We start from the raw sequence: 16082 nt of genomic DNA on the forward strand, positions 1-16082 counted from the left end.
ACATACAATGAAATAAATTTGTAATGGTGGCTCCCACTAGCTTGTGATCTTAGATGATACGTTATTAGGTAGCTAAGGGTAGAATAAAATCCCTTCCAGCCCCCTGCATGTGTGTGTGTGTGCATGTGCACACACACACAAAGGCAGCTACAAATGGGAGCAAGTTTAAGATGAACTGGCCACTCTTACAGGACCTCTTTCCAGAAGGATTGTTTTCTAATGCCAATAAGAACAAATGATGTGTTGGGAGAGCACGGGCTCTCTTCAACTTACACATTACATTTTGGAAACAATGAATCCCATCCTCACCACCCTCATCATGCCTGGGTTGGACAGGTGCCTTCCATTGATCCTTATCGCTGTTCCTGCAGCACCAGGTTGTGAGTATGCATTCTTTATACATCAGATATGGACTTTCCAGGTCCTTGCTCCTTCCTGGACATTAGGAAACTGTTCCCACTCATATAAAAACCAGCATCACCAACATGAGCAGCAGACAGTGGAAAGTGTGTTGGCCAGGTGGGAAAGGAAATTTTGGGGGCTCCCGTAACACAGAAATGCACAGGTTGAGAGAGTGCCCAGCCAGGTGACAGAGACCATTGTTTTGCAGAACTGGAACAGGATCACAACAGGATCAGAACTGGAACAGCTGATAGTAGTCCTATCAGCTGGCTCTGGCTCTGTCCTTACTAGCTCAGGGCCTGAGGAAAATCAGGCCTAACAAGCATCAGGCAGCATGCAGGTTAAAAATTAGCAGAATAAAATGGCAGCCCTAACAATTGTGGTTTCCTCCTTGAGCCGACGACACTGTCTCCCTCACTGGGGTCATGATCACTGTCACCGCTGAGTGTAGCACCTAAGAATACGACTGTCAGAGCTGTGCCCATTGGCAAACACCTGGAACCCTAAAAATAAGCCTTTTCTCCTCTCATGTGATTTCTTTGTTGCATATGTCCCATGAAGCTAATAGCAGAAGATGCAGATAGCCAGCCCAACGGACAGATTCATTTTTCCATTGTGAGTGGAGATCGGGACAATGAATTTGCTGTGGACCCTGTCTTGGGACTTGTGAAGGTTAAGAAGAAACTGGACCGGGAACGGGTAAGCTAGTTTAGGCCAGTCCCCTTTCCATCCACTCCTGTCCACACTTGTCCCTTCACTGGAATCAGGCATAGCCTCAATGAGTAGAAAGAAGTAGGAAGAGTCTCCATTCTAAATACTATGAGTAAATTGGGATGGGCTAATATACAGCACAATGATTTGGGTTAGGCCTTTGGAAGAATTTCCTGCCAACAGATGATGGCAGTTTCTTACCTATGGATGTTTTAAAGAAAAAGCAAATCTGTGTGTTTCTGGGTGGTTTGAATTTTGGCCCCTCCAAAACAAGGAGGCAAAGAAGCATCTTGAGCATCAGGATCCTGTGGTCCCAGTTTCATGAGCAGGTACAAAAGGATCTTCTAAAGGTATCCAGGTCAGAGAGAATGGTTCGGAAAATCTCTGTCCAAGGTTATACTAAGTTTCTAAACATTATCTTCTTTGGCCAAAAAAAAAAGTCTTCAGAGAAAAATTAAATATGGAAAAAAGGTGTTCTAGTGGTGATGCTAAAAAGCAGAAAGACCTCATTGGATGGTATAGTCCCATGATTCCCGAAGTATCAAAACTTGTAGGATAGATCAGTGTTGACAATGGTTATGTCCGAACAAAGGTCAAGAGCTGTGGTGCTAACCAGGAATGGTTTTGCCCCCCATATATTTGAAGGCATTTTCAGTTGCCAGATTGGCGGGAGGTGATAATGGCTTCTGGTAGAGACCGGGGCTGCTGCCAAATATTTTACAATGCACAGGTCAGCCCCCAACAACCAGGAATAACATGGCTCTCAATGTCACTGGTGCCAAGGTTGAGAAACTCTGGTTTAGAATCAGAGTGAAGGTGGCTGGACTTCAACAAAGCAGAGCAGAGCCTGCAGCATTTCTCAGTGTGCACAGAAGAAAGAAGGTGCTGCACTTCTTTACCGTCAACCCTTTGCACTTTGACAGGTGTCTGGATATTCCCTGCTTGTCCAGGCAGTAGACAGTGGCGTTCCTGTGATGTCGTCAACTGCCACTGTCAACATTGACATTTCTGATGTGAATGACAACAGTCCGGTCTTTACACCTGCTAACTATACCGCTGTGATTCAGGTGAGCAAATCTTGCCTGTCAGGCACTTGTCTTTATATACTCACCTTCATTTCTCTGCTGTGGTTTACTTGTCATGGTTTGTTTGTTTTTTTTTAACCTAATATCAACTCATCTAGTCATAGAGTTGGTATAAAAAAAAGCTGATTCTTCTACTGCAACTGATTAATAAACATTAGTAAGTGCTATCACCAATGGGATTCTTTAAAGTGTCAGGTGCTTTCCATACACCGTCTGTCCCCACCACAGCCCCACAAAGTGGGGTGCTGGATCCGGCCCCACTTTACAGCACAGGAGCTCAGCATCTGAGGAGTTAAGTAGCTAAGTGGTAGAGTCAGGAATAGAACTCAGATTTGTCTTCGGCAAAAAGTATTTTCTTGCCACGGTGAAGACTGCCTTTAAGGCACTTTGTGTTATGCTGGCATGAGAGGGACATTGCTACAAACAGTGGTATCAGTTGAAGGAAGTCTGGGCATCAGGCTAGAGCCACTACTCACTAGTCTCTCTTCCATAAATAATTTGTTTAGCACTTTAAATCCACTAACTCTTTAAAATTAGACTGCAGGATAGAATGACTTACTGCTCATATTCTGCAATCAGAATGACTCTTTCCCATCTATTTTTTTCTTATGCAAAAGATATTTCATGAGCACAGTACTAGGCACTGAGCTACCGCCACTTCCCGATATTTCTAGAATCTGGAAACCTGACTTCAGGAGGATAAGGAAATCCAGTTCAGGAATACTGTCAGCGTGGAGGATTTAGAGGAGACAGGGATTGATATACATGTCTTAGGGAGGCTACAGATATTTTAAAGATGAGCTCTTGCCTGACCCAGTTTGGCCTCAGAATCACCCCCCATGGAGCCCAGTGCTTTGTGGGTAGAAGATAAGATGAGAGTGAGGCAGATCTTGAGGGGCCCCTTTGGAATAATACTCAAGACTTTGAGTCCAGCCGTCCATAGCCAGCTCCCCCCTGCACCACTGAGCTGTCCGGGAATCAGACCGAGGGGCCGTCGTAAAGCCAGCAGCTCTCTGCTTCATTCCCACCCTTGTCGATGAAACCCAGTTGTTTCACCTGGTGGTATTTTGGCTTTCCTCTCCTGTCTGATGCTTTTTCCAGCAGCTGTGCATTCTTATATCTCTCCTGCTCCCACATAGCTTCATGCAGGGTCTACAGCTCCCTCCATCCCTCCTCCTCTCAGACTGCTCTTCTCCATGACTGTCATCACCGTCACCCTCCCTGCCGCTCTCCACCTCAGTGAGCTCGCCCCTAAGCAAAGTGGGCTTTGCCTACTCAACATTCAGTTTGATGACACACATCCATCAGCTTGACAGACTGCTTTCACATGCACAACAGGAAGTCAGCAGTGAGAAGACCGAGAACCTCCACCCGTGGGCAGTGACCGTGGTTCATGTCTGCAGCACTAGGGCCTGTCTATGTTATATTTCACCCTTCTTTCTCAGCTAGTGCCCCTAGGACACACATTCTCTCTCCGCCCCATCCCTGCCTTCTATGGAGGAAATAGCCTTTATAGACTGAGCAAAACAAATCAATGAATCTTCTGTTTTGTGTGGTGCTGAGTGTGCTGTCAATGTGAAACAGTAAATCCATGCCGGGCGGAGGCAGTTCCATGACTGATTCCTGAGGAAGACTATGTATAGGTCCCAATGACCAAAAAGCAGCTGGAGGGAAGGAGCAAAATAAGGGGTCTTTGAGGTCCTTCTCTCTTTCTCCTTCAAAAAGTATTTCTCCTTGTTTTCAACCAAGACTAATTTTCTTATTCCAACACATGGTTTTTATAAGACTAATGCAGCACATACAGTGAGAGTGTGTTGCCCCGTTCATGACTCTCCTCCAAACATCAGTGTATCATTGTCTTCATCTCTGTGACCCAAACCCATTTAATCCTAAATTGATGCTGTCAGAAGGCCTGAACTAATGAAACTGACTTTAGGCCCAAGCTGTGATAATGCTGAAGTCTAAACAGAGTGAGGCCAGGGACCCCATGCCTGAGCTACAGAGGAATTTAATATGGCATTTTAAAAGTGAGGATAACCTTTGAGCCAAGAAAGAATGTGTTTCTATTTTGGGGGAAGGGCAGAGAGGTTCTGCAAAATAATGCTTGCATAATAACATCGGGGCTTCTAAAGATACTGATGAAGTTAGGATTTCCTTCTCTTCATGCTCAACTTCATTCTACCCTCCTTCCCTTTCCTCAAGAAACATGGCAAAACTGTGTTCTGAGGGCTGGGGTGTAAAACCCATTTTCTGCCTGGCATATGCCTTTGTACATTTACTGGGAAGTTGCCAAGATGTCCCCTCTGAAAGTCCAGTGCTGTGACATTGCACCACAGTGTTGGGCGTCAGCATGATCATGTTGTGACAAATGTGAGAAAGTGCCTTCCCCTCCCAGAAGGTTGATGTTTTCTTGGCCTGAGAGGATTTTTGACGTAATCACAAATGCCAGTGAGCACCATATATTTCAGAGCTGTGCAGGTGAGCTCAGCACGTTTCCAGTCTATCCAAGGACAAGACGCAGCAACACCATCTTTGGAATCTATAAGCCCATTCAAGGTGAAGTCCTGTGTCCTCACCTGCAGCTCAATGTCTCATGGGGCAGTCATGGGGAGGCAGCCAAGGATAGGAAGCATGACGCTTACAGATGACAGCATATTTTCGGTAGACAAGATGATATCGCAGGGAATCCCTTCCTCTGAAGCCCTTTTCTCCAACACAGCACTGTCAACCAGTAATGATGGGGTTTCTTAAAATGTGAAGAGAGGTGTAATTTTATCTTCCTTTTTAATATACTCTTTTATTCAGGAAAATAAGCCAGTAGGCACCAGCATTTTGCAGCTGGTGGTGACAGACAGAGACTCCTTTCACAACGGGCCTCCCTTCTCATTCTCTATTTTGTCGGGAAATGAGGAGGAACAGTTCGTGTTGGACCAGGATGGGGTCCTGCGGTCAGCCGTGGTCTTCCGGCACATGGAGTCTCCAGAATACGTGCTGTGTGTCCAGGTATGGCCTCATTCCTGTCCATGTCGGGCTGGCTTTCTCTCAGGCTGGTTTCTGTGCCCCATTGGTTTGGTTTCTCTTTACTGAGCGAGTCAACGTAATTCATTATCATGCAGGAATGTTCCCCTTTTAATCTCAAATTCAATTTCACACCAATAAAAGTGGCCTCTGTGTGTGAAATTGAACAGGAAAGAAGGGAAGCATCATAGTTCAGGAAGGACATTCCTGAGGATGTGCCGGGCAGACAGTCTCAGGGCCTAAATCTGCATTCCAAAAAATCCTGGGGTTCTAATTGACCCCCAAAGACAACTACTTGGTCAAGGATTGCTGCTTTGTACTGAGTCGTATTTGCAGTATTACGCAACTTGGGGAAGCCAGTCTTGGTCCTAAGGTAATTGAGCCAAATCATGGTCTCTGCTTTTGAAGAAACCTCTGCTTGGTGAGTTTCCTCAATGGGACAAGAGAGAACCAAGCACTCAGCTGGCAATGACCTCCTAACATCCCTGCTCCTTCAAGGTCATTGGCCTGTGTGCAGTGAAATGGGACAAAGAAGCAGAAGTGGCAGGTGTGGAAAGGGTGTGGGCAGGAGCAAGAAATGAGAGAGCACCAAAAAGTTCCTATCTATGAATTTTGCCAGTACCAAGATTTGGGTCCCATCAGAGAAACTGAGTGACTATTTTTATACACAATTCCCACAGAGGGAAACCTGAAGATGTAATTAATGGTGGTAATAATGACCAAAAAATTTTTTATATTTGTATAGCATTTAATTGTGTACATTATTTCTTCTGATGAAGTATGGCTTACTCTGCTCCATGAAACCTTCCAAATTAATGACTTTTGGCTCTGAGCATATCAGTGAATGCTTCAGTTCCACCCATTCCATACAACAATATTATGTAAATAATTTTATATCACAGAGTAGATGCCCAAGGGCAAGGAGAGATTTCCAGGGCCTTCTCACAGGAGCATATAGAGTTCTTTTCCTCTCTTCTATGATTGTCACAGAGCAGATTCACATCTCACACTTGGAAAACACTAAAGAAAGCTTCTTCCTCCCAGTCTCTTATACTACCAAGTCCTGTGTGTTTGCCTTCTTAAGGTCCCTGTGTGCATCAGCTATGTTCCCTTTGCCACCGGCCACTCTATTCTGCATGACCTCATCCCCATGCAGAAGCCTCGTGGGTGATTCCCCTAGCTTCAGCCTCATTCTCTTCTGATCCCTTCCTATATCCCTTCAAATTAATCATTCACTGATTATGTCATTCCCCTAAACCAGGGGTCAGCACATGAAAGCCCCTAGATTACATCATGCCTTTGGCCTGTTTTTATAAATAAAGTTTTATTGGAACACAGCCTCGCTCATTCATTTATATATGCTCTGTGGCTGCCTGTGTGCTGGACTCCTAGCTGAGTAGTTGATAAAGATCATATAACCCCCAAAACCTAAACTACTGTTTCTTACCTTGCCCTTCATGGAAAAGATGTGTCAACCCCTGCCCTAAACTAAAACCATCTGTGGCTTCCTAGTGCCTGGAAATGTGTGGCCTATGGGCTAAATTCTGGCACAGACCCTTTCAGATTCTGAATTTCAGGGTCTTTAGGCAGACATGACTCTCAGTCCTTCTCAGGCCACAAGCCTACTAGTCTATCACTTTATACCCAGCTGCTTCATGTCTTTGTGTCATCTTTCTGGCCTCTGACTTTTGAGTGGACAACATCTGGCTTATACCGTCCAAACTCATCACTGTCCTTTGAGACCCTCCACAGTTTGACTTCAAGTTCAACCTAATTTGTTAAACATATCCTTTTCCATATGGATTTTCCATGTTGGCATCTCTGGTTCACATTGACCATCAAATAAAGCATGTGGTGAGGATAATAATAAAAATAACAACAATCACATTAACTTTCATATAATAAGTACTTCTGTGGGTCAGGCCTGTGCTAACCATTTTGCAATTACAATGTCTCTTAATCCTTGCCAAATGAGAATCCTTTGAATCAAATACCATTTTACTCATATTAAAGATACAGGAATTGAAGCTCAGAGAGAGTAAGTAACTTACTCAAAGCCAGGCATTAGGGAGCTGCAGGATCAAGATTTGAAATCAAGTCTGTGGGATGCTCAAGCCTCTGCTTTTACCCTGCCTTCCACACACAAGTACACATCTCCCCAGGTCCACTTCAGCCCTGCATCCTCAGACGCCCGCCCCAGGATCTAGCCTGTGGGAGAGTGCCCTTCACTGAAGCCCTACAACACCAACTATGTTCATGTTACACGTGGCTGGTGCTCAGTCAAGATCTGTTGTCAGATTTGTTGTTCCATCAATTCTGATATAGAGAAAGAAGACTAAAATGGTTTTATTCAGGCTACTTACTTTTTTCCTTCAGTGTACCATTTTTTATTCTAAACTTTAACTTTGCGTAATTTCCACTTAATGTTGCTTCTTAAGTATGTGGGAAGATGCCATCTTGTCCAATCAAAAGGAAAAAATTTGAAGAAAACAAAAATTTTCCTTCCATGCTAGCCTGGTAGCTCAGTTGGTTAAAGTGTCTTCCTGATATATTAAGGTTGTGCATTTGATCCCCGGTCAGTGCACTTGCAAGAATTAACCAATGAATGCATAAATAAGTGGAATAAGAAATGAATGTCTCTCTCTCTCCCTGCTCCTCACTCTCTCTAAAATCAACACATAAAAATTAATTTTTTTTCTTCAAGAGAGAATGCTAGTTCTGTGCAAAATGAGAATAAGACCAGTTTGTTTCAGGCAGGTTGGATCTCATAGCACCCTCTAGCCTCTATCACTGCTCCCCCCCCCCCCCGCAGGCTCTATTGTGTTGATACATGTCATTGTCTATAGCAAAGTGTACAGATGGGGACTGAAGGTGATAAATCACTCCTCTTACTTAAATGCACATCTTCAGCATTTTTCAGACTAGTGGCAGGGGATAAAGGAAGAAGTGAATGTTGTAAAAGGAGCAGATGTCCTCTGAGTTTTGTTGTTTTTTTAAATGATTATGATTTTTTTTCTTAGTTCCTTGCCTTTCTGCCTCTTGATTATTTCAGGCAAAAGACTCAGGCAAACCCCAGCAAGTTTCTCACTCTTACATCCGCATACGGGTCATTGAGGAAAGTATCCACAAGCCCACGGCCATCCCTCTGGAAATTTTCATTGTCACCATGGAGGATGACTTTCCTGGTGGAGTCATTGGGAAGATCCACGCCACAGATCAAGACATGTATGACGTGCTCACGTTTGCCCTGAAATCGGAGCAAAAAAGCTTGTTCAAAGTGAACAGTCATGATGGGAAAATCATCGCCCTGGGGGGTCTGGATGGTGGCAAGTATGTCCTGAATGTGTCGGTGAGTGATGGTCGCTTCCAGGTACCCATTGATGTGGTCGTGCATGTGGAGCAGCTGGTGCATGAGATGCTGCAGAACACCGTCACCATCCGCTTTGAGAACGTGTCCCCTGAGGACTTTGTGGGGCTGCACATGCATGGGTTCCGGCGCACCCTGCGGAACGTGGTCCTCACCCAGAAGCAGGACACCCTGCACATCATCAGCATCCAGCCCGTAGTGGGCACCAACCAGCTGGACATGCTGTTTGCAGTGGAAATGCACAGCAGTGAGTTCTACAAGCCGGCCTACCTGATCCAGAAGCTGTCCAATGCCAGGAGACATCTGGAGAATGTCATGCGCATCTCCGCTATCCTGGAGAAGAACTGCTCTGGGCTGGACTGTCAGGAGCAGCATTGTGAGCAGGGCCTGTCGCTGGATTCCCACGCGCTCATGACCTATAGCACAGCTCGCATCAGCTTTGTGTGTCCGCGTTTCTACAGGAATGTGCGGTGCACCTGTAATGGTGAGTGTGGTTTAGAGTGCCCTTCCACCTCACCTTGTGAGATTTGTGTAGACTGGGTTACCATTCCTGGTAAACGTGCATTTGTCCATTCACTCATTCAACAAAATATTTACTGACTACCTATTATGTGTCTATCAACTGTGAGAGATTCTGGGGCTGTTAGGGTAACAAGACAAGCTCATCCCCCGCTCCCATAGAGCATACAGCTTATGAACAGCACAGATAAACAAACAGGCTAGCTGGAGCACATGCAGTAAGTATTGTTAGGACAAGTACAAAGTCCTTCAAGAGGACCCAGTCCAGAGGGAAGATTTCCTAAAGGGAGTCTCTCTAGGCTGAGACAAAGTGCAAGGAGGAATTAGACATGTGAAGGCAGGCAGGGGAAAGAGAGCATTCCAGGTAGATGGGTACCTGGTATGAGGAAGGCTTAAGGGCAAGAAAGGAACCTGCACTGAGGGGATTGAAAGAGATTTCCTGTCACTGGAAGCAGCCAGGAGTGATGACAAATGAGACTTGTAAGCAAGCCGAGGACCACACAAGGGTTAGCCAGGATGAAGATTTTAGAAATGATCCTGGGGCAAAGGGAACCATTGGCTGAGGTGAAAGAAGAGGTGACAGGACTGGCTCCATCTTTCACAAAGAGCATGCTGGCTGTAGAAGGGGATGGATTAGACCAGGCCAGGTCAGAGGCAGGGAAACAAGTTAGGAAGCTATTGCAGAGGGCAAGTCAGTTAGATTTGCTTCAGTGAAAAACAGGGGCCAGATGTCTGGGGGCATAGTGAAGGGATGGATTCAGCCCTCAGAGCAGCAGAGACGGAATGCTTCATGTTTGTTGATGTAACTAGAGCCACTGAACCTTGACCTTCCCTGGTCAGAGGCCATAACTTCACAGAGTGACGAGCCCACCATGGTCAGCGAGAAGCATTGCTCCCTCCCTCCTTTCCTCTCTTTGACATGTGAAGCCATAAATTCACTGCCCTCTTCTAAGAAAATTGCACCCAGAGCCTTTCTAGCCAGTGTGAACTTAGCCCAAAAGGACTGTAGCCAGAAGAAAGGCCATTTGTAAAACATCCCCATAGGTAATTAGGGACAGGCAGGGCCCATGGCCTCGTCCCTTGGAGGAGGTTCTTGGTTGCAGTTTGGAAAATAACCTCATCAGAGAAAGACTACAGGGATCATAGTTCCCTTTAAGAGACATTTTGACAGCCTCCAAGCAGCCCAGACGAGTTCTAGCTGTACCAAGTGAATTCTGTTTGTGTTTTCATCAGGTACAGGAGTGATGTCTGACCTGTTGAAGATGTAAATTAGTTCCAGAATAACTCAAAGCATGCACACTAGGTGCAATGCCTTTCTGGCAGATGCCACCAACATGCAGGATTTAGGAATGCCAGCTGTCTGGGCCTTACCTAGATTTCTTCTGTAGGCAAACTGATTTATGCACCAAAGCTCTGCTAGGGCCTTGGTTCAGTGCTTCAAAGCAAGGTTCAAAAGGCATTCACCACAGGACAGGGCAGACCCTTCAGGAGAAACCAAACCAGCTAATTAATCCTTTTGCTCTGAAAACTTGTTTCATTCAGCAAAAATCAGTGGCGGCAGCAATGTCCTAGGCACTGAAGAGTCAAAGTGAAAAAAGCACAGTCCCTGCCTTCAGGAGCTGGCTATCGTGCAGTCAGCTTGCAAGTACCTGTTGACAATAAAAGTGTTCTAATCAATGTTAGGGAATAGAAAGGACAAAGTCTCAACTGTGGGCAGAGGAAAGCTTTCTGTGATATTTATGTACCAGAGATCACCTAGGGGCTGGGCCTCGAGGGATGAGTGTGAGTTCATCAAGAAGAGACAGGGCGAGGGCAGACTTAGCAGAATTTCTTTATAGGAGGGATTTAGAGGGGTTGACCTTTGTTGGCGAGAAGGGGGCTTGCTCTGCATTTTACATGAGACACTAATGTTTTAAATGCAGTAAGTTTCAAGGCCGTGTCCTTGCCCAGAACTCCTGTTCTTCAGTCCCCACAAATCTTTCTACTCCCAGTAACTGCAGAATGCTGGATTGTTTTGTGATTCAGTGCCCAGACATCTCACGAGGAGGCTTTGGTTTGAAAAGCAAACATTTCCTCAATGGGAGCTCTGTGCAGACTAGGGTCCACCTCGGAGCCTCTTCTCACCCTCAAGTCACTCTTACAATTAAGCTATAAAATAAAACACTGGATTTTAATGGGGAAAGCACCCCAAAGGGTCATCTGGCCCAGTCTTGTCTTAGCAGGTGATATATGGTAAGTTCTGTTTTATGAATGTGATAGCTCTGTGCCTTGCCCAGGGCTGTACAGCTGGTGAGGGTGGCATGCTGATTCAATAAAGGTAATTTAGGGCCCCTGTTTTATTATCTGCATCTTAAGAGACTTCCATTTTTTATGTGAGTCATAACCCCAGTGCTACGTACTCTGTAGGGATACTCACGTAACCCTGTTTTTCCCAGCAGACTTATCTCCAGACTCACAGTAACCATCTCAGGATGGCAGAGGGTCTCTCAGACTGTGGTGTGCATGGGGCTTCCTAGAAATGCCCATTGCTGAGGCCCACCCTCATGTAACAGGAAGTTCCCTGTGGAGCCTAGAATCTGTATATGTCGCCTGGGTGATTCTAATACTAGCGGTCAGAAAATCAAACTTTGAGAAATCTCACAGCAAGATAAAGTAGAAAAAATTTCCTCCAGGTTCAGGGGGCAAGCTTTTAGATGTAATAGTAATAGCTCTCTCACTTCTTGTAAAGTGCCCTCTTAGATAAAAATACAGTGAAGAACTATTATGGAAAGTATTAGGCATTTTAAGCATCTTTGCATTTATTGGAAGGGAAATGTAATTGAATTCAGTAAATGCCCCTCCCCTCAACACACACACATGCACACAGCTAGCATTGGTTTACCCTGGAAGATTGGCAGATTCATTCAATGGATTTTCCTACCCTGTGGTGGAACAATTAGTATGCTAAGGGATGTATAGTGATATTTGTACAGATTTGCACAAATTTATCCTTTGATATTTATCCCTCTAGTAACTTCTTTTACTCATGCAGATTTTTTGTGTCCAATTAACATCATTAGCCTCTTGAACCAAAATGCCAAGTTGCTCAAAAAAATGAGAGCAAACTTGAATTTTAGTGCCAAATAGGTTCATTAAATTCCAACCACCATCAAGCATCACTTTGAACAGAAGTTCAAGAGATACAAAGTTCTGATGCCACGAGACTGTGCCTCACAAACTTCAGGTGTTCTATAAACATTGGCACTTGGCTGAGAAAACCTGACACTGGCTTTAGCAAATAGGAATGATAGACACCCCTGAGCTCCCACAGGGGCAGTCCATGGGGCTGGGCTGGTTATCTATTTTGGAAATTTTTCACTGATTTTTTAAAAGCCTGATACAGAAATATATCAAAAAGGAGACATTTGTCCAGGAGAATGAACACCCCATGACACCATCAGAGTTTAAGACCAGTACATTTATGACTGATGCTGGAAGTAGAAGCCCAATTTGTCGATTCCTGGTTCAGATATGGAACCCGGAGCTCCAAATCAAATGAATGGAGTGTTTGGGTGATGCTCCGCACCAGGAGGAGGTGACACAGCAGCAGTCACAACTACAACCATAGGCTATGGCACTGTCGTAAAAGTTTGCTTGGGGAGATAGGATGAGCACTGAAGCCCGTTGCTGGGGGTGACACCACCTGAGCTAGGTCTGACAGGGTGCCTAGGATTAGGCAAGACATGGAAAGGGAGGGTTCCTGCCAAAGGAGCATTAGAGCAAAAGAATGGAGGTGAGAAACAGTGCAATTCAGTGCACGGATGAAGGCAGGGACAAACATAACAACTAACATTTATTAAGCCATGACCAGTCACAGTCCTGTTTTTTGAACATTCGCATATATAGTTGCATTTAACCCTCACAATAACCTGAAAGGGCATGTATCATTAACTTTCTTCAAAAGTTTAGGAAACTAAAACTTGGAAATGTTAAGGTCTCCGAGCTAGTAAGTGGCTGAGCAAGCATTCACAGCTGGCAGCCTTTCCCACTGTACCTACTGCCTTACTGCCTCTCCACAGATTTAGAAAGAACTTGAAAGTGACCTAATCCAAACTCCGAACTACTGTAGACATCCTGTCTACATTACTCCTGGCACAGTAATTCAGCCAGCATTTGAATACCATGCCTGGGGCTCACTACCTCACAAGATAGGCCTGAGACAACTTCTCCCTTACAGAGCACCAAAGTCCACCTCTTTGTAATGTCACCCAACTCCATCTTTTAGAGCCACACAGAATCTCACCTAACTCCTCCTCTGCAAGCTGCCATCCAGATATCTAAGAGTAGTTATTGTGAGCTCTTGCACCAGCTTTTCCTCAACAAACAGCAGAAGTTCCTTAAACAAATAGGAGCTATAAAGTATCATAAGTGGGGCACAGAAGAGACATAAAGGAGGTGTCCTCACTCCTATTAGAGAAGTCCATGAGAGGCATTGGAAGCAATGCAGCTGGTCCTATTGGGTCTTTGCCAGACAGGGAATGAATTTTAAGGAGCAGTGAAGAGAAAGGTCCAGGTATTTGGGCCCCTTTTCCTTTGCTCATTCACTCTGCATTGAACTGAATATTATGCCAGACCCTGGTCAGGGTGCTGGAGAGATACATGGTGAATGAGACTGATATGTTCCCCATCCTTATGGAGCATGAACCAGCAGTGGACAGACAACAAGGAGCTCAGCCTGACTGGATGGTGAGGAGTAAGGACGGTCCTGGGAGGAATGTGGCAGGACAGGTAAACAGCCTGTGATAGGTAGGCAGCCATGGCAACATGCTCCTAATAAGCACAATAAAATAAAATGATGAAGGCTTCTTTGAGGCAGTAAGACAGGTAAAAGTTAGCCTTGTGCTTTTTTAAAAAGCAAAGAAAAACCTGCGATTGCGTTTGCTCTTGGGCTGGGGATTGGTAACGCTAATTCTTAGAAGAGAACCAGCAGTCCTGACCCCAGCGGTTTTGAGTAGCCTCCAGTATTGTCTCTGAATCTTCACCAGGTTTCTCCTTAATTCTAGAAGGTGTCCATTCTTCATTCATAACATATATGTCTCTGTAGATCCCTCATCTCCAGCACACGAGTTCCAAAGTGCCAGGAGAGGTTTGGAGGTGTCCGCCCCAGTGGAGCTTCTCAGCATGTGGATATTCCCTCATATATTGAGTTCACATGCAACTGCCCCAGAGAGGTTATCGTTAATGAACGGACACTTAACCTTTAGAAAAGTCATCCAGAAGATGGAACTGAGCCAAAAAGACACCATCACAGATGATTCTGTGTTTCTGGGGGAACCACAAGAGGCCATTTTCAAAGCCAAGAGACCTTAGGAGAAGGTGTTTTAAAATTTCATGCAGGCCAGGAATTGAGAGGGAAGATTACTGACTTCTGTGGCATTTGCCAAGACAGAACACCTTGGCAAAGCATGTGAATTCAAGGTGTTTACCATTTAGTTATTGCATTCTCAGTATAATTAGGCAGAGACATAAATCAAGAGGTTGAATCAGCTCAAAGTGGTAGCTGTAATAATCACAGCTAGATATTGATTTGTTAGCTAAATGCATTGAGTTAATCCTAAGGGCTGTAGGAATGCTGGGGAGAGGAAGAGAAGAGAGTCATTATGTATGATAGCGAGAACCTCCTAAAACCTCGAGAGGATTACTTTCCTCCTCCCTGCCTTTTCCAAAGCTCTGAAGCTTCTGCTGAAATGAATTGTATGCTGTTAACTCGGTAGAGAGTGACCTAAATTTCTGTCTAAGCCAAACTTCAGAGGATGAAAAACCTTTTGGAGAATGGCTACATTGTGTAGACGTTTCTCCTCACGGAGAGATTGCAGGAGAAGAAGAGCTGCAAGGTGGTAAAGGGGGTGCCATGGCTGCACGTAGCCTGTGACACTGGTTAGTAAAAATCTCCAGGTTTTATTTTGTACCTCTCATGCACCCGGTATTTTGTAATGTCTGTCAATTTACAAATCATGAATTGGACCCAAAAAGGACAGCAAGAAAAAGATTACACCAGAGTCCAGGTCTTTGCCGTGTTCTTGATTCAGGCTAGTGTCCCCAGTTTGGGGACCTTGAAACAATTTGTTTCTACCGTAATTTTTTTTTCTTTGCAAGTTGCTTTCACATACATTGGCCTACTTAATGCTTACAACTCTATGAAGAATCATTATCCTCGCTTTTCAGAAAAAGTAATTGAGACCCAGAGACTTTTTCAGAGCCATACAGTAAATAAGCTGAGTATGTAGTCAGGGCCAAAATCCAGGTCTGCTGCTTGTCAGCGCAGCACCATTTTCTATTACACTACCCCGCCTTCCAGAGGGGACCTGGGAATGGAGGACGGAGCTTTCTCTGCCTGCTTTATGTTCTGACAGTTGCTAAAAATGTCTGCTCCTTCTGTCTGCCCTGACCTGCAACAAATGGCGTCAGTTGGTTTGATAAAGTAGGACCTTTCTCCCTTCATGCTCATCCTGGAACAAAATTGATGGGTGCCTGGAGATGCAGAGCGTGTAGGTCTAGAGCTCCCACCCCCCTAAGCTGTCACTGATCACAGCACAAGCTAATTAAACCTGGGTTATTTAATGATAGTTAATAAGCTGACTTCCTCTCAGAAGCCAACAGGAGCTGACACTCTTGTCTCCTCACTGTTACTTGAAAGCTGATGAGGCCCTTTCTGCCCCCAAAAAGAGGGCCTGTAAGGCTCTCTGCAGTGGTAGGTGTACACACTTGCCTGCCAAGGGGATGACAGAAACACGATTTCCAAAAACAAGGTTAACCCCTCAGCAACCATTAAAAGTACACTGGATTTTATGTTGCCAGAGAATTTGAGCCTTTGCCCAGAAAGATAGTCAGTATCTCTAGGCATCTGTCTCCAGGACCCAGACCTGGGTACATCTGAGGTTGAGGGACACATGACATTGTTCAGAGTTGACATTCAACGATCAAGTCCTTCTGGCAATGTA

At 45.0% G+C, this 16082-nt stretch overlaps 1 protein-coding gene across 1 annotated transcript in view; it reads left to right on the forward strand.

Moving 5' to 3' along the window:
* FAT3 (FAT atypical cadherin 3) overlaps nucleotides 1-16082 on the forward strand; it is a 629111-nt gene that overhangs the window by 578958 nt on the left and 34071 nt on the right. Inside the window, exons 17-20 of the mRNA XM_054577438.1 lie at nucleotides 964-1101; nucleotides 2037-2180; nucleotides 5004-5201; nucleotides 8269-9067. Of these exons, the coding sequence (XP_054433413.1) occupies nucleotides 964-1101; nucleotides 2037-2180; nucleotides 5004-5201; nucleotides 8269-9067 (1279 nt within the window). The remainder of the gene's footprint in view (nucleotides 1-963; nucleotides 1102-2036; nucleotides 2181-5003; nucleotides 5202-8268; nucleotides 9068-16082) is intronic.

This window comes from Pteronotus mesoamericanus, unplaced genomic scaffold (assembly GCF_021234165.1).
Source record: "Pteronotus mesoamericanus isolate MK-2021 breed Mesoamerican mustached bat unplaced genomic scaffold, CSHL_Meso_final contig_43, whole genome shotgun sequence".
NCBI classification, from domain to species: Eukaryota; Metazoa; Chordata; class Mammalia; order Chiroptera; family Mormoopidae; genus Pteronotus; species Pteronotus mesoamericanus.